A 26036-nucleotide genomic window follows, 5' to 3' on the forward strand; every position below is an offset into this window, starting at 1 on the left:
ATAAGTAAAATAATATTTACATAACGATTCTTTCGTTTATTTGATAAACTGTTTATTACAGGTTATAGTTTTGGTTGTACACAGTATTCTACTGAATATTACAGACTTGTTTTAATGACTACTAGGCACGTTACACAAATGCCTTTGAGATGTTCTTCATACCATCTCTTCCATTTCAAGCACCATATCCTTGTAATTTTGTGTCTTGATCTTCCACAAGCATGGCAACGTCCACTGGAGCCTGATGGTTTGTCAAAATCGATTATTCCCTTTTCCGCGTTGTATATGAGATTTGATCATTTTCCAGGCTACATCTATATTCCCCAAAAAACTCCTTCGTGGCAATTGAGGTGAACTGGTATTGAATTTCAGGATACAAAGTACACTAATTGCACATATATTTATAAGATCAAAAAATATTATCATAGGCCATCTTGTTCCGATTCAGTGTTGTGGTCACTTGCACTCACGTGATCAGTTTCATAATCACTTTCATCAGAACACACCTCCAACTCCTCTTCCTCCTCAAGCCACTGGAGAACAACATTCTCATCCTTTGTTGTCTCTGTCTTCCGGCATTTTGGTATTTTACTTGTTACGTATATAGGCGCGCGGTTGACAATTGTCACCCAAAGACGGTGCTGCAGAGATAATTTATTTCTTACAAACTGTAGACGGGAAACAGAAGTGTACTACTGCCTCCACATCAAACACTAATAATGAACGTTCAGCTACTGAAAGGCGCTACTTCGAATATCAACACACAGTGTTGCAAGTTTAAGACGAAGATCACTGGGGGACATCTGTCTTCCACGCGTTTAATCTAGGGTTAAGGATGGATATTTCAACAAATCCATTTTGTATTTCTTTCTTTCATGACAGTTTCTGCTGTTGAATAAATGAATCACATTTACGCTTACTATTCATGTAACATTGGAAGATCATAAAGGAATGTCGGTTGGAATAACTGTAAAGTGCCTGTACATTTGTGAGTTCACAACATAATTTCTAATTGTATTATTTAATTGAACTTATTTATTTTTACGTACTTTATTTTTTTTTTTTTTTAATCTCCTTACTCTTATAGGTGAGGTTCACCCAGTTTCTCATTCTCACTTCAAGCCTTCGGTGTCCTACGGTGAACACATTTCTACAACTACACACCCAACTTCTATAGAGAGTCATCCTCATGGTATGTTCTTAATTTGTTTTCTGACTTGTAGGGTAATATTCTTTATGTATTGTGTTCGATCGTTTCAAGGCAGGAAGCGAGAAATACGCTTATTATTTCAGGTGAGTGTTGGTCGGTAACTACGTACGAGATGATGGTTTCAGTATTACAAGGAGGTCTCGACGTAATTGTGAAATTTCACCGTTGATTGTTCAGATGACTTGACGTTCGTTTATAGTTACCGTATGCTCATCGATATTTTAAAGTCTTATTTTCATGTATAAGTTAGCAAGAAAATATATAGAATGATGGAGTCCCTACGCTGTCATGAAAGTACCAGTTCATGTGACGCTTGGGGTCTGGTTGCAGGATGGTACAATATATGAATCTATACTCAGAAATTTCTGCTAGGCGCCACTGTGATCTCCAATTTGCTACGAAATAATACAGCTCAACATGTAATATAACCAAACATTACTGCACTTTATTTCGAGTTCTGAGCTTCCTCGTACAGCGAATCAACTGATTCAGCATGTGTAAGATGTGTGTATCTGTGCTTACATCTTATTGCTATGGTGCCTAACGAATTGTGGTATAATTAGTGTATTTGAAAATATCTTCGTGGCTTTACGAGTAGGCTATTTGTATGTGTATCTGTGTTGACGTTTATATGGCTTGTGTGTTGTATTTCGAATGTCGTAAACCGGAAAGCAAGTGACAGAATCCTTTACAGTGGTTCGGACTAATTGTAAGAAAAATAGGTAAGATACATGAGTTTTGAGGTAGCCGAACTTGTTAGTGTAATAGCATGCAGCTTCGTTGTCTGTGTATGTAATAAGCAAAAAAACAAGAAATTTTAAGTTTTGTGGGTATTATATTTAGATTATCTGTGTGTGTAGAAGGGCGGAAGTTTAAACAGATTAAAGGTAGTTGAATTCGGTTATGACAACACTGTTTGAGCGACACCTCGTCTGTTGCGTCAGTTCAGTGTTCAGTGGAACCAGCTAATTCTTCTTAAGGGAAATGAGGGAGGAACGGTGGATGAGGTTCCTGGTTCGATCCCAACCAATTTAGTTTGTGGTGGACAACAACGTGTCCGTGAGTTTTTCTCTGGTTACTTCCGTTTCCTCCCACATTCTCATTCCACCAAATTCTTCCATCATCATTCACTTACCCTAAAGGGCATAATTGTGGGACGTTAAATTGAAAGCTCTCATTCCATACGGTAAATTATTTTACACCTGTTTGCTTTGACATTCACAAAAGTATCAAACTCACATATACAGTAATGTGTATCATATTCGTATCTGTAATAAAGGCTTGATCAAGTGGTTAGATACTTAATCGTTTCCAGTTTTCAATATGTGATACTGACGTTACACATGTCGTTTAGAATGACAGGTTTCTTTGTTGTTGTTATAACCGAGTCCAACTTAATGATTAAAAAAAAAAAAAATTGCAGTGACGCTTCCAATTATCGACGTATAATTTATTTGAAACTGGTGAACTAGTCTCCGCATACATAGTGGTTCATAAATTATATTGGCAAGTGCTGCAGGAAATAAACATTTTGTTTCAATTTTACTAGTAGAAGCACTTTTCATAAGTATGCGGTGCCTGTCTTCGCATATTATGTGAGGATGTTTCAATAAGTAAGATAAGACTTCACTCTGATGTAGTATTCCTTTTATTATTATTTTCCGTCAGATTAGAGCCGTTGACCTGTACTTTGCCTTTTACCTATTAAATGGTGATTTATCGCAGTTATATTTCCCAACAACAACTGCGGAAGTTACGGAACTATAGTTGAACATTGAAGCGTATATTGTGATCAGATTTGTGTGTCGAAATGGCACTTCATCAGCCGAAATTCATTGCGAACTTACTAAAGCGTAACTTGCTACTTATACGGTTTGTACAAGCCTATTTGATATAGATGCCTTACTGTTTCGTTGAAACAAATGTGTAAATAAGTGTGACACTAATACGTTAATGTACGCATCGTACGCAAAATTCGATAATAAACGTGTAATTCTTATCTTAACGCGTGATATTAATTTTACTGGCGATATTTGAAACATAAATATTGATAAATGAACACATAAGTGACGTCTAAGAGAACAATTCACCATCAAGACTCAAAATATCTGAGCATTCCATAAGAACGTAAAAATTCTACACAAAACTCCTTCCATGTTGAAAATCTGTATTCTAATCTTACATCAGAACGAAAGTCCTAAATTCAATTAAGATAAAGACAATTTAGACAATGGAATTTTAGAATAAACAACTTAGTTAACAAATTTTGGTTTTAAAATTTTTTCTGATATGATATTGCACTGAAAATACCTTGAAATATACTCCTGGATGACAGGCGATAATGCTGTTGCTATTCAGCTATCTGGAATCCTAAAGTTCTTCAATTAGTTATGTAATTGTTCGATTTACATTACAGTTATTAGCCATTTACTAATAAAGTTCATCACGGAAAATTATTTCGATGTCGCATTGATAAAGAAATAGCATTTGCGTTTCTATGTGATTTAAATATACTTTGTTGCTTAGAAAAGTAGTAACTGCATGATTAGCTGATTAAATTTGCATGTGTATAAATCTATTAAATTCGCAGTGCACCTAAGTGTTATGGGATTAGTGTTGATGTATTTGTGCTGGAAAAAGAGCGGCAACTATTGAGCCTTGCCGCTGTAATGCTTTTGATATGTGTTACAACTCCGAATGTCATTACAGTTACTAAATAATCGTAGTTTTAGTAGCGCTGAATTCTACGTGGGTTGATCCAGAAATAATGTTCCAATGAGCTCCAGCCGCATGGGAAGGTGCGAAGCAAAAATCTGGCAACATCTCTGTGCACGGCTGCTCCTCCTCCTCTTGATTCCGCCCGGCCGCGCTTCACTGCGCCACTCAGTCTTGGCTCAGCAGCCGTCCGAGATGGAGGTGCCTGTTGTTGCTCCCGTCAAGTGCGAGATTCGTTCCGTAATTCGCTTTTTGCACCCCAAAGGGACTCCAGCCGTGGATATTCATCGTCAGCTGACAGAGGTGTATGGCGACAAGTGTATGTCTATGTCTGTTCAACACGTCCGAAAGTGGTGCAGGGAGTTTAGTGCCGGTGGGAAGGACGTCCACGGTGAAGAACGGAGTGGAAGACCATCAGTTTCGGAGGTGGTCCACCCATCGTACAGTCCGGACTTCGCGCCTAGCGATTATCACTTGTTCCCGAAGTTAAAGGAACACTTGAGTGGTCAACGCTTCCGGAGCGACAATGAACTCAAAGACAAGGTGAAACGCTTCCTCAACGAATTGGCGGCGGTGTTCTACGACATTGAGATACAGAAATTGGAGCACCGTCTACGAAAATGTGTAGAAAAAGATGGTGATTATGTCGAAAAATAGAACAAAGTGTCTTCTTTCCAACGATGTACATTGCTATGAGAATAAACAGTGTTGTCTATTTGTGAAATTTATGGGAACCTTATTTCTGGATCAACCCTCGTACCTAACGGGTGATGCAGCAAAATCTGGACTACACACAACTAAATATATCAGTAGCAGGCTGTTAACATACAACAGAAAGGAAGAGAGCAATTGAAAGGGTAACACAAGTTGTACGAAACACACATTTACTCAACTCTCAACTACACACCATTGCACTTAATCTGATCGATCCCCTTCTTAGTGCTCTCCACCAGGCGCTGTACACGTCCGACATCCATTTGTTGCAGGCATAACTTGATGCGATTAATGAGCTGGCGAGTGTTTTCGGCTCTCCAGGCACTGGCATAGAGTCAAGCTTTCAATAGATCCCAAAAGTCCTCAATACATCTGCCCTCCGGGAGGTTGGCAGGGTTGTCTTCGTTGGCGACGAAATGGATGCCTTCTTGTTCCAAGTGCTCCACCACCATTTTGGCGTAATGCGCACTGGCTGTCAGGCCAGGGCACGTAGTTGTCGTCGTAGTACACTCTAATGTATGTAATCGGATGTTTCTTAATGCATCCTCCAGGTAAACCCTGCCGTTGCTGATGAAGTTGGACTCCTTGATCAGCGGTTCTGACCATCCGTGTGGTCCGATGGCAAGCCAGACCAGAATCTTCTCAAACTTAGTTTTGGGATAGAATTTTACCCTAGGTGGAGTATCGTCTCTGTTCGAAGTGTAAATTTGTTGGCGTTAATGGTGGACTGGAATAGCGTGAAATAGGATTCATCATCGAGGATCCAGGAGACCTTTGCAAACTTTCGATACAGCCGACCTACACATCATCTTCGCCTCGGACTTCTGCCTGTCAGTACGTTGTAGGATACATTTCTTCTTGTATGCCTTCACATTCACCTTCTGTAACTTCCAACAGATCGCGCTTTGATGACAGTGGAGCTGCTGAGCTGTTTGTCGCTGCGAAATCCCGTCCTTGTGATCGAAGAAAACTGTCAAACTTAAGGGTGGTCAATTTTCTTCCAGTAATTTTGGCGTTGGATCCACCTGAGCCAGGTCCACGAAACGCTGGTATGTTGTGAAAACGTTTCAAAATACCATAGATAGTACTTCTGGGCACTCATTCAGACATAAAGTGTCGTACAGTGGACCATTTTCCAGACTGGATGTTGGTGAAGTAGAACTTGTACACTCGGGAACGGAGGGTCTCTTCGCTTGAGGCCATTGTTCTAGTTATTGGTTTCTGTTGAAGACACAAACTAAAACATATCAATACTAGTTGAAACGCTCTACATATTACATATATTAATTTTGTCCCTAATACTTAGTATTAAATGTCACAGACCGCAACACATAGTCCAGATTTTGCTGCATCACCCGTTAGTAATATGGCGAAAAGCGTGAATTTCTAAGGTAAATGATGAGGGCTTTTGTTAAGGTAAGGGTTGTATTAGCAAGTAAGTGCTGTAACATTATTCACAGTTCTCAGGCGATCTATCATTTGTTTAACGTAGGGGCTGCGGTGGCTCAGTGGTAGAGCGTTCACCTCTGGTGCATGGGGTCACGGGTTCAAACCCTGCTCCTGCCAAGTGAACTTTGTGGTGGACAAACACCGTGTGCGTGGGTTTTCTCGGGGTTCTCCCGTGTCCTCCCACTTTCTTCATTCCACCATTTCATTCATTTCTCATAATCACCGTCTCCTTTAGCCTAACCGGCATAACCGTGGGACGTAAAACTCAAAGATTTCATTTCATTTTTTGTTTAACGTACCCGTTCGTTACATAATAGTAAAGTAAAACTTCCGAGTGTCCGCGAAAAATTCAGATGTTTAGTTTCGTTCTTCATTGATTTTTCTTTGAAAAATCAAGGACACTATATATCGTACGAGTTCAACCGAAGTCATCCGATCTGGATAAAGCGTAGTATAGTGGTACACTTAGACCTACTATACAAGTGTGTGAAATAATATGGTGTGCAGGCTTTTGGTTTCCGAGTTAAGAACTATTAGATTTGGGGTCTGAACCTAGTGAACCTAGTTTTTTTTATTTATTATTATTATTATTATTATTATTATTATTTTTTTCAGAAAACTATTTCTCTTCACAATCTGTGGAACTTATCCGATCTTGACCAAATGTTAGTACAAATATGAAATAATATTGTGTATAGGCGTTTGGTTTCCGAACTAATAGGGCATCAAATTCGGGACCCTTCGTACGAGTTAAGTTTGATCATCGAATATAGATGAAACTAGGCATGATTGTAACCTTGACCTGGTGTACAAGTATGTGAAATGGTATGGCATACATATAAGCTTTTGTTTCCCGAGTTAATGGGCTATCAAATTTGGGGTTTGAACTTAGAGAAATATTTGCAAAGCTTTAAAGAAAAAGAAAAGAAAGAAAGTAAGTAACGCTTAAACAATCAATGAAGGACGATTTTTTTTTTTTTTTTTTTTTTTTTTTTTGCAGACCCAATGAGAAAATTTCCTGATGCAGACACTGATTATCATAATAAGTTTAGTTAGTATGTATGTCTGAAAACACTGTCTCGAAATTTGCATACTAATTTCGTCATGATAATTAAGTTAGCTTGTTCTCATAGAAGTGTAACTATAAAGAATAGTCGTGAAGATTATGATGTGTGTTTTTACCAAACAGTTTTGGCGGTCTGTAGGTTCTCTTCGATTACTGATACGTACGTTTTTATTTAAGAATATTTTAATTGAAGACAAATAAATAAAATAGTGAATGGTATTTTTTTTTTCATCAGTAGATGGTAGCGCAGCCTCTGAGAAATAAAGAAAATGCATTGTATGAATTTTGTACTAACGAATGTGCTGTGGGTGTGTGTATACATACAGAAAGAACGCGAAAGTACTTTAATTGTTGTTGGGACAGCAATGATTACAGTTGCTGCTGTAAAGGATTCTCGGGTGTCTTATGTCCGTGCTTAGGTTCGATAGCAGTAGTGCCCATCCTTCCAAATATACCTTTCTCTCCTCCAAATTTATCATTTTCTAGTTTGATTGAGCTATTTTCTATGATTTAGCACCCAAATCATCTCTTGGGTGCTACCTGCGCCCTAAAACCCATCTATAGGCATTGCTGCTTAATAGGTGTTAAAATGTTGTGTGATTGTAAAAAATTGGAAACTAGTATTTGAGTAATGAGTAAGAATCCTGGGCTTATTGAAAATTTTTTGCGTAAAGATCTCAATATATATATATATATATATGGGGAAAAGAGAAGACTTTACTCGTACGTTAGTCATTATTATTATAATGCATAGAAAAAAAAAATGATGGCAACTATATATTCTCCACTCCCTCAGTGTATTCAAAGCCTTGGGTTCGATACATTCGTCTGAATCTGTTACTAAGATTCCACTGAATATTAAAGTTTATAGACAGTTGTGCAACCTGAAATTACAGAGCCACTCTCGTAAGCCGCCAAGCAATGTTGATTACGCTGCAATTATTTTCCGTACCAAAAGTATGGATACTAAGTTTAAAGAAAGGAACAGAGAGAAAGAAAGAGAGAGAGAGAGAGAGAGAGAGAGAAAGAAAGAAAGAAAGAAAGAAAAAAGAAAGAAAAAAAGTAAAAGAAATATAATTTGGATGATCTAAATGTATATTTTAATGTTCCTTTTAACCGGTTGTTTGACTGAGCTATATTTGCGTGTGGTCACCTGATCGCTGGTAATGTCAAAGAAGAAATTAATTTTGTTCCCGTCTATTTAACTGCAAATAAATTATTTATACATATCACAATGAAATCCGTGATTTAAAAAAAAAAAAAAAGTGTAAAAGGTAGCGTTTGTGTGATTACTTGGCTGGTAGAATAAAATATGAAGTAATACTGTCTCAGGCTATTGAACTACTGTTGTTATAAAAAGATAACTATCAGTATGATCTTCCTTACAATTGATTGCTCTGAACAGTGGAGAGGGAAAGGTGGGTGCTAGAACTCAAAAAATTCTGAATGAAAAGAAATAACATTGAAACGTTTGGTGAAAAAGTAGCGTCACTTACCGATGTATACAATGGAAACAACTTTAAAAAAAAAGAAAAAAAAAAAAAAGAAACGATCAGGATGGAAGACACATGCATATGACCAAGAATGAAGATTCTGTCTTGGTGTTATTATCGCTGTAGTTTCTCTAATTATTAGTAATCCTTATTATTATTATTATAATTATTATTAATAAGTTTGTATTTTCTTGGTGGAATATTTCTTGTGCTTGGTAAATGTCCATGTTACAAGCATGGGTGATTGTGTAATTTTGATGTTTTTATTCTACGTATATTACTTCATTTAGATGGAATATGTTGTGATAGCTTTTAATATGTTGCTAATGCAGAGTTTTTCTCATTGATAAAAGTAAGTGGAAATCATTTCTTTATGTAGTTCTGATCAATTTAATGTTGTTTCTACTCACAATAAGGTGAAAAGAATATCAAAACTATACGACTGAATTTCATATTGACAAAAGTAGAAATGTTATCTTTTCTTTAAGAGGAAAAGAAAGGGGCTAGCGGTATTATCAGATGCTGTATTGTGTGCTTTCCAGCACCTCTTTTTTTTAATTTTCGTGAATAATTCAAACGACAATGAAGATTATTGGATGTTCAGAAAGTAAAGCCTTTAACAGAAGTATTTATCCCCCACCACCTACAGGTGTGAGCACAATCCTTCAAATTTACCTTGTGCTCTCCATTTTTATCTTTCTCACCCCCGCAAATTTACCTTCTTCCTCCCCAAATGTCCCTTTCTATTCCTTAAATTTAACATTCTTCCTCTAAATTTACCAATTTACTCCTCAAATTTACCTTTCTTCCCTCAAATTTAACTTCCTCCTCCCCAAATTTACCGTTCCTCCCACAAATTTACCTTTATATTCTCCAAATTTACCTTTATACTCCCCAAATTTACCTTTATACCACCCAAATGTACCTTTCTTCCCCTGAATTTACCTTTATACTCCCAAATTTACCTTTCTTCCCCAAATTTATTTTCCTCCTCCAAATTTACCTTTCTTCCCACAAATTTGTCTTCCTCCTCCCCAAATTTATCATTCTCCAGTTTGATCGTTCCATTTTCAGTGAAAAATTGTTTCTCCCAAATATTTTCATAGGCACCTTAAGAGGCTCATCACGGCGAAATCAAAATACCGCTAATTTTACAGTAATTATGTGATATCTTCAAATAGATAAAAAAAAAAAGTGAAACAAGAGCTCGGTAGACAATATTATTTTACATGAGATACCGTTATCATGGCTCACTTATCTGCTTTCGATTTCCAGTCATTTAGAAAATTGCCATTTATTTTCGCGTTTTTAAATGGCTGCAAACGGAAAACTACTAGGTGACTCGTGATAACGGTACCTCATGGATAATAATATTGTCTAGGGCGCTCTTGTTCCACATTTCGATTATTATTATTATTATTGTTATTATTATTTTATCTATTTGAAGATATCACATAATTATTGTCAAATTAGCTGTATTTTAATTTTGCAATGATTAGGCCTCTTAAAACCCTTCTGCGGGCACCTCTGCCTTCTGTTATCTACAAGACACACGAATATATATATATATATATATATATATATATTTAACCGTGACAGGACCAAACGTCAGCATATTTCATTGTGGAACAAGAGAGAGTTAAAAAAAAGTCATTGAAATTACTGAAACAGTATTTTATTATTATTATTATGAAATTCAATAAAAGCATACTGCTGTGCGTATCTTATTTTAATTATTCTCATATATGTGCTCACTAGAATATGTGTTTATGCTGCTGGCCTGAGTATTCCGTTCGGAGGCAGATTTTAGTCCATTTACCTAATTTAGCTATTGCTTACACTAGACCAGTAGAGCGGAAATAGGTTGACTAGCTCTTTTTCCATGAGATTCAAACATGGATAGAAAATTGGTAACTAAAAAGAAAAGGTTAAGGAATAGATGGATAGAAATATTGAAATTAAGGAACTGGAGTTGAGGAAAATAGATTGAATGAAATCTGGAAATTAGGAAGTTAAAGTTGAGAAATAGTTGATAGCAATCTTGAAATTACGGAACTTGAGTTAAGGAATAGAATAATAGTAAACTGTAAACTAAGGAGCTGGATATAGCAATAGATTAGTAGGAAACTGGAAATTAAAGAACTGCTGTTGAGGAATAGATCAATAGATCTATTGAAATCTTAAAATTAAGGAGCTAGGGTTGATTTGAATAGATTGATAGAAATACTAAAATTAAAAACCTGGAATTGAGGAATAGATTGATAGAAATTTTGAAATCAAGCAGCTTGAATTGAGAAAAGATGGATAGAAAACTAGAAATTAAAGAGCTCACAATTGTAAACATAAAGTTAAGAAAGAAGGAAGTAAAGAACAAACATGAAAAACTTATAAAATCACGAACAAAAGCAGTTCTTTTATAATTTTGAAAATCCCCGCTGTTTCTTTACTGATGTATTTATCGTATGTGCTAAACATATTTTGTAATGGTCGACAATCTCTTTATATGCTAGGGTGGCAATTTTATAAAATGTAATACATATTAATTTCTAATAATCTTCTAAAATTTAGATGCGGTAAACGAAGCATATGCTTCATTCAGAAATGTAACCTATCTTTCTACTTCTCGAAAAATCAACCTGGCTTTGTACCTCTTAAAATTATACTTAACAGTATTAGCGTACTATACTAATACCGTCAGGAGAACGCGAGAAAATACGCATAGTTTTCTTGGAAGATACAAATGTGATTTTCTTTTTATCCTTATTGTGAGTAGCTGATGATTGATAACTGCTTTTGATTTGTATTGTTGTCATACTGGTGTAAATCCCGCTAGCGTCGTGAGCGAAAGGGAGCACGAGTAATGAAAGTAATGTTTAGATGTCGCATTGGTTGTTGTTTCAGCCTCTATATATGGAAGTGTTCCCAGCTCAGGCCATCGCGCTGCCCTTCATATTCCAACTGCCCATGCGTCCCAGCGCCGTCATTCAGTGTCAGGTATTAAAAAAAATAAAATAAAATACAAATTACATCAACAACAACAAAAACTACCGTAGAACAGAAAACTTTAGGGCGGAGCTTTTATTTTTTGTATCAAAACCTGTCCAATTTCTACCTTGCTTCATTTATTAATCAACTCCTTAGCATGCGTTCTGGCTGTGTTATTATGTACATATTTTGTACAAAAGGATAAGCGATTTCTCAACAGTTCACACACATTGCAAGTTGTTGTCAAACTCTGTGCACCTTAGCTGTGGTTATAAAATGTTTATTAATAGTAGATATGTTCTTGTTTTATCAATGTATATTCTTTTGTAAAGAATAATTTATTTCGTTATTAGAAACATAAAATAGTTTCGTTTGCACAATTTAATCATACATATTCTAGTGAAGATAATAGAGAAAAACTGTGTATAGCTTGTGGGTATTGGCATAAGGCTTTGCATGAAAAGAAATCCATTATCACCATCTTTTAATTTATTATATTGTGCATTATGTTGTTCGAAATAAGCTCATAATAAAGTAAATGAATGTTGCCGCTAAATTAAAAAAAAAAAAAAAGTCGGAATGCAGTCTTTGCTCTTTATGTTTGGAATTACAATCAGCACAAAGTTGCTTGGCGCGTCTGGAATGGAAAAAGTTTAAACTAACTGATTATATACCTAATTGCATGTCATTTATTTATTTTCGTGATATCTACTATACTCTGTTGAATATATACGGCTGAAAAACTGGAAATGCCTAACAGAGAGTGAAGCTGCTAAGAATGTTTTGTAAGCTTTGTTAAAGAGGTGTGTTCTTTCTTGACTAAATTATAATAAACAAACACTTGTTTTCTTTTCTTTTTCTCAAATGTACATTTGAAAACTTTATGCCAATGAATGTTGGAAATTCGAATGTTTTGAAGTGCTATTTTTCTAGCTTTTCTGTCTCCGTATAAAGACATTCTGTCTTTCATATCCCTGCGTTAGAGTTACGGTGCATTGTTAAACTAGGACTAACAATTAAGTTCATTGTGTACACTCTCCGTTGTGTCCGTGGACCACACTTAGTTCTAGTTTCAGCGCAATTGAAGTCAGTTTGCGAAGTGAAATATCCTGCTTTAAAATCTGTGTTTTAAAAGTACTAAATTTAAATAAGCCACAGTATTTTCGTTGAACTGTAGTTTTGGAGCTGTTGTCTGTGTGAAGACAATTGCTTGTACTAAATTTTTAATACAATGGTTTTCGTTTCTTTTATGAGATAGTTGACTTTGCATTAAAAACGAAACAATGCCATATGGGTTACACGGAACATATTATCACTGAATCTTTCGGCAAGACTTTTTTCTATTATTATTATTATTATTATTATTATTATTATTATTATTATTATTATTATTATTATTATTATTATTATTATAATTATAATAATAATACTGTGGCTGTAGTATGATCCATGTAGTCCAGTTGTTAATATCAATGCTTATGAATGTAAACTGAGGACTTTTTTCAGCTTTTATTTTTTCAATCACAGAAGAATGCTAGAAGACGACTTAAAATGAAAAAATATAGGTAGTTTGACTTTCTTGAAGTGAGGGAAGGAAACGCCATTCCTCACTCACACGACATGTTGGACCATAGTGACAAATTAAATTAGAAAGCATCAGATTATAACGTCAAAACGTAAAAGTAATGAATATTGTATATTAATATGCAAAGGTTTTCGAAGACTCTGTTCGTTGCAAATATTATTGAAGTTCATTTAAAAAATAATAATAATAATAATAATTACAAAGCGAAGTTCACTGTTTGAGGCATTTATAATTTATTTTATACACAATATTTCGACTAAAACTCTGGCTTCTTCAGAGTATGAAACTTGTGAAAGTGACGTTAAGATGAATGACTACCAGTGTGGTTGGCATTTAGAGTCGAATGCTAGTTTGATCGAATTTCAATATGACTTCCGATCTTTTCGTTCCACTCCTGGCTACTCGCGAGAGCGAGATTCAAAGTTCCTTCTTTTATTGTTATATGTATCGCAACTGGGGTTTTCTTTGACGTATGACTTCTTTTCACAAAATTATTATGTGAACGTTACGGTAGACTGGGTGCAAGTTTTCTAATTTCCTATCGATCTTTACATGAAACAATAGGTAATGTCCTGGAAGTTCAAATCATTAACTGTTACTGATTCGGATTCCTCTCTTCGATCTACTGTATGTTGATCTAATTAGTTACTGTCTTTTCCATTAGGTAGGTTTGAAGCATTACGACAGCTCTAACTCCACAATTTTGCGAGTTAAATGAGTCAGATTTTGGTATTTCCACCGAAAAATACTTACTTATTGATTTATGTACGAACATAATTCCACATACATCTGAACGCCAGTTTACACTGGAATATCTAACAGATCTAAGAGATGATAACATAAGATAATAATAATAATGATAATTATTATAATAATATAAATAACAATATCTAAGTAGTACAAGAAAAGTTGACAATAGCTGACTAGAATTTATCCATTAAAATGACTTCGTAGTGCAGTTATATGTAGTTTCAGAGTTAAATAAATGTACGGGTGTATGCGATATGTCATTTTATAAATTAGGAAGCGTGTACAACAGAGAGCGTTGAACTGTTGACACTCTAGGTCGTACTATATGAAAAAAGATGTTTGTTCCGTGTTTGAATGGAAATACAGTTCTGAGAGTAACGTTTCTAATCTGAACTAGCCATATATGAGTTCGTAGATATTTGAGATCACTGATTTTATGACGAGTGTCAAGTAGTTCTATATTTCGTGTTCGTAACAGTTCGTGCTTTGTCATCGCACATGTGCGATGTACTCTGAAATGTACTATTGTCAGGAAGAAGTTTAGAATGAGTTTAGTCGGAATAGGTTTGTAGGTGATCCCATTGTCCAGATAGCTTTACCGAGCAAAGTAGCTCAAGTGGTAGAGCGTTGGCTTCGGATTCGGGAGGTCGTGCGTGCGTTCGATGCCAGATGCCGACCATCCTGACTGGGGTTTTCCTGGGTTTTCCCTAGTTCTACTAGGTAAATGCCGGGATGGTACCTACTAAACAGGCCCTGGCCGATACCTTCCCAAATTCTTTTCATCGTTATTGTTATCATTTTGTTAGATATCAGATATAAAATGGCCTCTGAGCTGTATCTGGTGATTGTTAAATAAAGAAATAAAGATAGGTGAATAATATTCGATTTTAGGAGAAGTTATTGCTTTGTATAACGTTGCTAAGGAAGAGAGGTTCCGTATTTCTGTTAATCTGTACCTAGAAGACGCATCAATTGTTTAGTGATAGCGTTTATATGTTCTGTAAAAGTTAGTTTTGTGCATCGATTGAACTTGCTATCTACGATTCATTCCAGATAAGCGATAGGAGATCAAAACATATTTTCTTCCCATCACTTCCATGCACGTGGTCTGATGAACATTGATGTTCCTTTTTTTTTTTTACCATCAACTCCCACACACGGAATGATAGAATATATATAAATATATGTAAAAAATATTCAAAACTTCCATAATAGCAGTACATATTCTGAAATTCATTACATATTTTAAAACTCTTATCAGTATTAATGAAAAAAAGTAACACACGTTTTAGTATAATAATGAATTTAAATGAACAGTTGTTGTTTTCTTGGTAGTCAAGGTTGTAAAATGATATTGAAATTGTAAGTAATAACAGAGCAGGGAACTGGATGGGTACTTACTACATATATTGAAACAATAATATACAAGGTGTTATCAAAAAGTACGGTGAATGTAGTTGCACAGTGCCATCTATCGGTGTTGTATCCATTTGAACTAGTAAGCCCAGTAGCCTAAACCTTTTGTACAGACAGCGTCGAGTTCGAACGAGTTGTGACATGTTAGTTGGCTTCCAGAGGCAGAAGAGTGAGAACGTGTTAAGAGTGACTGTCGCACGCCAACATTAAGTTTTGTTCTAAGCTGCAAAAAGTGCCACAGAAGCACAAAATATCAAAATCAGTGTTTGGCGGTGGCATTGAAGGCTATTTACAAGTTGTATGAGCGATTCAAAAGCGATAAGGAGTCTGTTGAAAACAAACAACGATGGAGACTTCTTTCGACGTCAAAAACAGATGAAAACATGCAAAAAGTGTTACAAATGATTTGTTCAAAGAGAAGAATGACTATTCGAGAACTTTCCGAAGAACTAAACATTTCGTATGAGTCCGTGAAAAACATTTTAACTGCCGATTAAATGTGCAGATGGCTTCCTTCTTCACCACGAAAACGAGCCGTGCCACACCTTGCTTTTGATCCGCAAAATATTCCTGTCTGGTCACATACGCTGTGCTCTCCAGATATATAGCACTATGCGATTTCTGGTTCTACCCGAACATTAAAACCGTACTTAGAGAAAGACATTTTGACACCATTCCTGACACTGAGAGAGCCACGACACAGCAGCTGAATGCTCTTCCAGAAATGGCAATCTTATTATTACTTTGTTTCTAATAAAATTATTCACTGTATTTTTTGATCACACCTCATTTATGCGTAATCAAATAAAAATACAATCTGTATGCAAAAAGTACCAGAGCGCTAACATGATACCGATGAAACTTGAAATAAGAAATGAGCACGATCTCCTCCGGTCCTCTTCTAAACAGATGTTCTTACATTTGTATTTATTAAAAAAAGAAAAAAAAAAATCTTAAATGAAAGAATCATGGAGATTAACATGGCGAAAGAATTCTTATTTCTAGAAATTTAACTTTTAAAACTACTACGACCTTTAGTACATAACGTTTAGTAGTCAAACATTTAGTACATAAATAATAATCAATACTACTATTAAAAACAAATTAAAAATGATAAATCGTTGGTAGTCGGGTTTGATAGTGACGAAAAGAAATAGCATTGCCTTCTCAACATAAAGTGCAAGCGAATTGTGGTAAAAAAATGTAGATTTTATTCGATACTGTATCTGTGAAAATTTTCCATCCCTGTAAAGATTAGCGATTTGATTTCCCTCCTTCTGCGGTGGCAAAGGAGTGGGGAGAAGAAGACTTTATTTTGATTATTTTTCAGCTTATCTGTAATGAACAGTGGATGGCACTCGTCCCTGCTTTGTTGATAAAGACTGATTATTTCTTGGTCTTCGTTTCTTCCGTCGTTTAGTACGACCGCCGTCATCATAAGCAGTGCTTCTTACGGGAAAAAAAAAACTGCCGGTGCTAATCACGAATATGTTATTTTACACTTTGTAACTGGCTGAGAAGGCAAGTGTCAAAATTTGAGCAAATAGGAGAAATTAAGCACTTATTACCATCTTTTGTTTATCGTATTGCCTTTGAAATGCGTTAAATATACTCTGGCGATCTTCAACTTTATTTAAATTGAACAAAGAAATCGCCAGATGAACCACAATTATTAAAAAAAAAAAAAAAAAAAAAAAATTGGTGCAATGCTATGAACTGCCAGAAAAATATGCTGATCGTAAGTATTCACACATTCGCATTAAGAATTTGACTATTTACACCGCAGTTGTAGTGCTGACCATTTTGTATTACCTGGTCCAATCGACATCGGAGTGCAGTTGCGTTGCGCATTCTTCAGCTTATTCATTTCTTGCGGAAGTAACTAGATGCTGTCCGTCATCTAAGTATCAGGTTTGCTCTTGTGCTTATCGTACTGCTAATCCAGTTAGCTAGTCTGTATGCAGACGTGATGGAATTACCGTTCGTGTATCGTTGTGAGAGCACGTTGAGGAAATAAGCCGCTCATTTGCACTCTGTAAATACGATCCTTACAGATAGCTTTGCGTTACGTCGAGATAGTTGCCACAAATGATGCGGAAATCCCGTTCGAGCGCCTTCAACGAGTTCGATTAGCCGTTTGTGTCCAAGTAAATCCACCCTTCTGGTTCCACCAAGTCTGGGTTTTCAGATGTGATTACATACCAAACACTGCACACGTATTGAGATAATTGGCCGAACAGATCACACTTTCAGTGAGTTGTATGCGAACGGTCTAAAGATGGAAATCCTACTAGCTTTATGGTTTCATTATTAACGACAACAGCTCAGAATTTAATTTGCATCACTTGTATTTTGCTTTATCGCTAAATTAACAATAATGAAGTTTCCTCTTGTACACGCATATTTTTCACTGCATCGTGTCTCGTCTTCACTTAGTTCGCCAAACGTCACTCGTTCCCTGAACAATGTTACAACAAAGCATACCTTTGTGCATTACCTTTGTGTATCAGCATCACTTTGTGGCAGCTTTCTGCTTCAGCCCAGCGACAGAGAAGACGACTGCAAAATTATCAAGTCAAGCACATCGCATTTATATATAAGTGTAATGTTCGAATACCCTCTGACGGCTCCGGTCTCTGTAGCTGAATTTTCCATCAGATATAAGATCGGGTAAGATCAATAGAATTGGAACCAGCGAACCATTGAATTTCTCATTGTGAAGTTTCTACCTGAAAAATCGGCACATATCGTCATGTAGTAGTCGTTGAGTTTAGGTGATAGCAGCATTTTTGCGTATTAGCTATGCTCATCTGATAAATTTGTAGTTACTTTGCGGAAAATAAAATGAAATGAAATATTTAACTTTATCGTCCCATGTTTATGCCCTTTAGGCTAACGGAGACGGATGATTAAGGCAAATGAATGATGGAAGAATTGTGGAATGATAGGGTGGGAGGAAACTGGAGTACTCGCAGAAAACCCACGGATGCGATGTTGTCCACCACAAACTTACTCGGCCGGGGAAGTTACTGTGCGGAATTAACCGTACGTGTGAGACTAAATAATCCCTGTAAAGTTTCCAGCATATTACTTTACTACAAGTACCGATCTACCAAAACATAATAGCACACCTTCAGAATATTATATAGGGTTTTTCGTTACGTACAATAGATGTCTAAATTTACTGTTTGACATTCTGGGATAAATTTAAACAAAAAGTATCTCATAAGCATTTCTTATACTCTAGTCCAATGCTCTGGGACTTTTAGTTTCAACCTTGTATTGAATACCATTTGCCAAACCTTTTGATGATATACCGTTAAGTTCGTGGTTCACATTACGTTGTAAACCAATAATTTTCAGTAAAAACTATAGTTTGAGTTTCAGATCCAAAATTATCAAATGATCATCCCAATTAAAATAACATTTCTGCAAAACGTTAATAATTTCGTTTCATTTTACTTTACGCAACGTATACTAGCATAAAATGAAACTATTTTACCGTGAGAGGTGCATGTTCATTTCCCATACGAATTTCAATTTGCATTTGCAATATTTCATTTGCTGAAACTTTTGCGAACTTTTTACGGACAATGCTGTTTCAAATAACTGTACTGTTTTCACAGTTTTGATGTTTATTTTAGGAATTTAAAAAAAGAACATGAATTAAAATAAAATGTAAAAAGTTCGAACTTGCCTGCTATTTGAAACTACATTACTCAAAAGTAGTTCGTAAGAAAGTTTCAGCGAAGGAAATATTAGAAATGCAGATTAAAGTCCGAATAGGAAAAGAACACACAGCTCCAAGGACAAACTGTCTTATTTCATGAAGTTTCTATAGCTTGCTTGTAAAACGACTACCATTGTTGTCTAAGCTCGAAACATCAATATTTTCGTAAAGATTGACTAATTTAACAGCAGTTTCTGTTTCATTTGTTTCTTCTCTTTCTTTTAACACAAAAATTATTTCATTTGTGAATATATTGAACAGATAATTCGCTGACAGAGCATATGCACGTTTTTGAGCTGGCTGTATGTAAACATAATGTTCGTTTACTTATTTGGTAACTTAAATTTCGCTGTTGTCAGAAAATAAAATTATGTGTAACATTTCGAATAACTAGCTTGGCATAATCAATTCGCTGTTTCTTATCAAACTTCATCAGTTGTGTGTCTTACTGATATCTTTGAATTTACTCTTATTACTGTTCCATGTATAAAATACCGTGATGGGTTCACGCTGTCTGCCTGTATGCTTATGAATACTTTCTGCTATGTGATGGTTACTATTTTGTTTAATGCTTCTCTTTTTATTATCAGACCGCTTGTCGTCGGCTTTCGTAAATATTTTACATGTGTATGTTGTAAAATATTCTTGCATGCTGTCTTATTCACTAATGTGGCATGGGCGTCTCTTTCCACAGTGACTTTGTTATTAAAAATAAATATCTGTATATACATTATTATAATTTTAAATTTTCATATGTTATGTGTAAGATTCTACGTACAAAGTACTGTTATGCAGGATGATGTGTTAAGAGTGAAAATCCCAAAGTAAGTATTGAAAAGGGGTACGGCAAATATTATCTATTTCTTCTATGCTGAATAATATATCTTTTTACGTTTTCTGATGATAATGACTGTTGTAGTTGTTAGAGTAACAGTGGAAGAAAAAAGTTTTTCTCCGAATTATGTATCTCATTTTTTTTAAATGATAATTTCAGTGTAAATTCGTAATTGTGTTTTGATAAAACTGCATTAGTATGAAGTTAAATAATTGCCTTATTTTAACAGTTTGTGTTAATATATTACCATATACCCGAATAAGATTATCTATCATATCTCTAAAATGTCACTTTTACAGATGAGAAAAAAATTGCTGTATCGAAAGGGACTTGATCTTTTATGTTTTTGGAAATTGTAATATTATTTCAATATGTATAGTAGTATTAATGTAGGGAAAACCTTTCTTAAATACATACATATTACAGTTATTACAAATTAAAAATTGATAACAATTTAAGATCTGTTTTGAGTTACGAGAATCTTATTCTGGGAGTGCAATAATTTTTTTTTTTTTTTTTTTTTAATATTTTATCCATTATTGCGTTGCATTGCGCTCCGCAGATATTGCGAAAGTTGATACGGAATGAGACCCCGGATGTTCTCACATGTTGTCACCAGCAAAACAAAGGCATGACGTAAGAAAAGAAAAAAAGTTAGCAAATTTTCCCACTCGCGGCTCACTTCATATTCTTGTTCCATTAGAAAACATGGCAGAAGTAAAATTTATCATAGCGAATAGAACCAAAATTTTTGGGTAGAAGACATCGCACTGAAGAATTAATTACATAGTAAATTAGGGAAAATGGTTCCTCCCAACAATTCACTCTACAGTGCCTGGAGAAGACCTCCCCACAAGTCTAGTGCTTATCGCATGTGCCTTTGGTTCAAGGTCCGTCGACCCTACTGTTCCACGCTTTTACATGTCCCTTCATAACTCCCTGTTTCTGCGTAGCCACTTTCTCCAGCTGTAGTGTGACGTCACCGCGGTGAAGCAGGGACAAATATCGTGTGCTAAGCCTATGTTCCACCGTAGCAATTTGCAAAGGAAAACACATTTTTAAATGCAATAAAAATAGACTACATACAGATGCAATATGTACTCACTATAGCATTAAGTAGCACTTGAAGAATAGCTTTGCATCCACTATCTTAAAGAACATTGCTCCTGCGGAGTTCCTGTGTTTTTCTATTCAAAAACCGAATTCTGAAGTATGTCTTAGCCTTGTCCAATAGTTTCAAGAGCGAATTGTCTCTCTTAGGACATAAAACGGTCGGCCAATCACATTCTTTTTCTTTTCTTCGATTCACAGTTTTTTGTGAAATGTTCGAAATAACTTTATACTATTTTATTGCTTCCATCCACCTGGAAGAAGGTGAAACGAGACCACCACATAGCCTCATATTGCCACCATTGAACTTCGAAAGAATCGCAACTATCTTGAATCCTGAGACTTCAACTTTCGATATGATTTCGAAGAGTAATTTTTTACTTTTCATAGTCTTATCTAAATCATAATGCACTGGCTGTTTCCACACATCTATTAAGCCTCGAATCATTGCCACCTGGACATTTCTGTGGGGTCCTAAAAATAAATAAACCTCTTGGTCATGGCATACGCGCCTATTAACATTCAATTCATCAAATATAAGCACCGAAATTGTTTCCACACTCTTTAAGTAGTGCCCTTGCTAAGTCGAAATTTTCAAAACTGGGGTAAGAATACCAGGGGAAAAAAAAACGGTAATTCTGCATACAACGTCGAAATGTTGACAAATTGGGTACGGGGATTCGAACTTGTAACCGCAGATGATCGTATAATTCATCAATGAGGCGTATTGCGTTAATGCACGAATGATATCTTAATCAATCCATCTTAGTTTTTTCTTGCCATTTATTAGCATATATACTTGGCCTAGTGTAAAACTTTTTCGTAATATATAATCACCCGGTTATTAACCACTATATTGAAACGATCACAATATTATATTTTAGAACTGGCCTTTGAAATTAATTCTTTATTATATTTGCTTTCCAATTCTTTTACCTTCGTTTGTAAACATATTATTTTGGCTTTGTACACACTAGTAGACTTCAGTTTTTCATTCTCTTTACGCAAAAAAAAGGAGAGCTCTTCTTTTGGTTTATGCCCCTCACTCTCCACAGTACAAACGGAAAATAACATAAATAAACAAAGAGTTATTTTTTGTTTCAGTCACAATAGTTATTTCATCTGGCTGCACCCCAATGTCTGATTTGTTTTTTCTTTAAACACCTAATTTCCGTACATTTAATTATTTCATTATTTACATCAACACGGTTCCGTATGGTAATGGTAAGTTTAGTGAAGGCACATCTTGTTCAAACTTTTTCTTGGGTAGAATATTTAGAAGCTCACATTTTAAATTATGTCCATAAGCTTCGGGAATAAAATTATCGGAATAGACGCTGGCGTTTTCAACTTTAAAGATGTCTTTCCGATAGCATTTCTTTTGCCAAACTTTCCGCAAAGGATCCGAGGGAAATACATGATAAATAACTTTGGAACCCGTAGTATTTCTACTATAATTGTGACAAGTACTTAGTGTACAATTCGACATGCTTATAGGCTAACACGAGCACGTCTAGTAATTAATGTTTCCTTAATACAGGAAAGCAAGAATCACTCACTTTCCTGCAAAAATCAAAGAAACAAGCAAGGGTGAATGACAAGGACCTTGGGCGAAAGCTGTTTCTGCTCCCGCCGTGACGTCACAATTTTACTGCATCTTCGGTTTTCAAAGAAGGGTAGTTATGACGCGACCTTAAAAGAGGAAAGGAACAGTAGGGTCGACGGATCTTGCCTTTGGTTATTCCGGGTTCGATTGCAGGTAGGAAAGCACAAAAAATTATTTCACAATCAGTAGTTATCCATCTTTATTAGGCCACGAACGTTTTGTATATTTCTCGTAGTTCGATTGGTTCTTGAACTTTGCGAAATCTATTATCTTTAAAGAAAGTGATATATTCATTATGCTATTCTTTCAGAATTTTTTCATGAATATGAATTGTAACATTTATTTCGTAAGCAATACTAGAAACTGATTAATTGAACTGATCTATGACCTATGAAACCCCGAGATTCAATTTCGCGCTCGCAAAACCTCTCTTTTGACTTCTATCCTTAGCCACGTGGGACGTAAAACTCAAAGATTTCATTTCATTTCTATCCTTAGCCAACTGGATCCAATTTGTACTTTGTATTCCTATTTCTGCGAGATCCATCTTAATTTTGTCCTGGCATCTACGCCTAGGTCTTCCTAATGGTGGTTTTCCAATTGGATTTTCCAGTTAGAACTTCGAAAGCGTTCCTACTTATATTTTGGCCACATGACCTACACATCTTAGTCTCCTACACTTAATGACCATAACATTGTTTTGTAAACGGGATAAATTATGCAGTTCCTCGTTACGAACTTTCCGCCATTCCCGATTCCCGTTCCTCTTGAGTCCAAATATTCGTCTCAGGATTTTACTTTCAGTCTACGTTCTTCCCTCAGAGAGTCAGCGACCATGTTTCGTAATCATATGGAACAACAGGCATGGTTATCGTTTTATATATTTTAAGGTTTAAATTCCTAGACAGAATTTGCGACAACAAAAGATTTTGAACTGAAAAATAACATGAATTCTCTGGTTTTTGCCTACAGTTAATTTCTTCGTGAAGATGGTTTTGGTATCGAAGTGAAATCCATTATAATTAAAACAGTGCCAGGATATGTTTTCATATTATTAAATCAATTGTTATTTTAAGTAGGAATTACTATAACGAAGGTTGATTATATATAGATCATTTAAAATTAGCATATTAATCTATATAATCCTTAATATTACTTTGTTTCTTTAATAACTCATTTCAAAAAATGTACTAATAATCTAAATTTCAGTATTATGTTTTAATTATTATTATTTATTTTATTTATTTATTTATTTATTTTTAGCTCGCCCCTATTTTAAATATCTTGGTTCAGCGCGAAAAAGAAGAGAAACGTAATTACGTTCGATACGCAGCGTTTAAAATCACTGTTGACACAAACTAAGTGCTAACATTTATTGTCGTAAGATTGTAAATGTATTATGTTATATATTCCATCGTATAACAGGAAACCAGATGCCATAACACAATTTTTATACAGAGGTTAGCAGGAATGTAAATAGGGTAGGGGATGAGGTAGGCGATGTTCTGTATGCTTCTTAAAATATTCAAATCTTAAACGGATTGTATAAACTAGATCCCAGTATGCAATTAACTCCGTAAGTTGAGTTTCAATGCTTGTAATTTAGATGGGTTTAAGATTTGTATCTTTAATGCGAGTAAATAATGCATTATTCCTTCTAAACTAAATTTAAATAACGAAGTTTTGACATATTCTATGATCATAATTATTCATCTGTTACACTGATCTGTATGTTAGAGAGGCTATAACTGACTTTTTTTTAAAGTATTAATTGTATTGCTAGAACAGATTTCACTTAATAAGAGGTCAGTTTTTGTTTGTGAATATATAATAAGGGTCAGTTTCCCTTTGGGATACGGTTCTTTAGACTTGTTTGCAGTAATTGCAGATTCGTTTAGTTATTGTAAGAAGCATTGACTCTGTACCGTAAACTGGGGTTACTTGGAAAGTTTTCCTTTTTTTCTTTTTCATACTACCCCTTGTTATTTATTGCAATTAATTTTTCTTCTTGTAATGTTTCTAAAGCTTAGTCCATGTTACCTTTTCCTGCAGTCATAACAAAATTTTACTGAGACTGAAGCCACCCAGGAGCCAAAATGTGCTGTGGTCTAATTGGAAAATATGTCTTTTCATAATAGTAAGAGTTATGTAAAAAAAATGGGGGGGGGGGGGCTATGTAGAAAGAACCACTTGCAAGATCACACTTTCCTGAGAAGGTTGATATGCAATATGTCTATGTTTCTTTCATAGTAATGTGTTCCTAGGCTATTAAAAATATATATACTTTCTTTGCACACCCTTTTAGGTAAACACAATAATTTGTTGAACCAATCTAAACTAACTACAGTGGTAAGCTTGTCTTCCTGAAGGCCTACAGAACCAGTATTTTTTTATTTTTATTTATTTATTTATTTATTTTCTTGCAATATGCTTTTGTAAAGGGTAGTTTTTCAAACAATGCAAGGGAAATTTTGGCAAATGCCAACACACGCACAAGCTCTTGAGTTTTCTTTAAGACACTAAAACATGCTCTACATAATTTTATGAAATTTATGTATGTATTAGATTAGTAATTGCCTTACATTAATTTACAAAATTAGCTGGTACCATTTTTACAAGTGTACATTTACGTTAACTCTTTGCAAAAATATCATATGGTATTGTTATAATAATAATAATGTAACACAGTACGATAAGGACAAAAATTCACATATTGAAATTCTTCGCTGAATCATATGGAAAAACAACTTATTCTCTGCAGTTGTAGTCAGGCAAAACTTCAATAATGTCATCGTTGTCTATTTCCTGATCAATACCACCGTTTTTAGTAGAAAAACAGAAGGAAATTTAAAAAATGACCACAGATTGTCCCAGAAAGGAAGTGGAAATATAAACCTAATTCGTCTCATTTGGAAGCTTCTTAAAGCAATGATATTTAGCACAACCAGGTAAAAATCAATTTTCATTACGGAAACACAGGGACAATTTACAGAAAATTCAGAAAACAAAAAAGTATCAATTGCTAAGAGAACTTTTAGACCAGTCTATAAATAAGACACAACACTTACGATCATTAATAGATTTTTTTAGGCACCTACTTTTAATTGGTCTGGAAAAAACTACATATCCCTCATAGATCTCTCAGTATTATACCATATAGCACAAAAATTGTCAGTTTTCCAAATAGCTCCAGATTTTCCAAGTAACCCCAGTTTACAGTATAGTTTCCGTAGCGTTATATTTAAAAGAACTGTTGCTGCTTATTAAGTGGACAATTATAATCATGTTAGAAATGTAGTCTAAGTATTATTAAACCATGAAGACGATTTTACACTAAAGTTCTTAGAACTAACAGTAGTATAAGAGTGAAAT

At 35.1% G+C, this 26036-nt stretch overlaps 1 protein-coding gene across 3 annotated transcripts in view; it reads left to right on the top strand.

Moving 5' to 3' along the window:
• chico (insulin receptor substrate 1 chico) overlaps positions 1-26036 on the top strand; it is an 88211-nt gene that overhangs the window by 40892 nt on the left and 21283 nt on the right. For 2 of the 3 annotated variants that reach the window (XM_081755977.1, XM_081755978.1), the window contains exons 8-9: positions 1088-1192; positions 11549-11641. In XM_081755977.1, the coding sequence (XP_081612103.1) occupies positions 1088-1192; positions 11549-11641 (198 nt within the window). The remainder of the gene's footprint in view (positions 1-1087; positions 1193-11548; positions 11642-26036) is intronic. The other variant, XM_081755979.1, reaches the window with a different exon arrangement.

The sequence above is a fragment of the Thermobia domestica genome, chromosome 4, assembly GCF_964235325.1.
Source record: "Thermobia domestica chromosome 4, izTheDome1.hap1.1, whole genome shotgun sequence".
In the NCBI taxonomy this organism is placed as follows: domain Eukaryota; kingdom Metazoa; phylum Arthropoda; class Insecta; order Zygentoma; family Lepismatidae; genus Thermobia; species Thermobia domestica.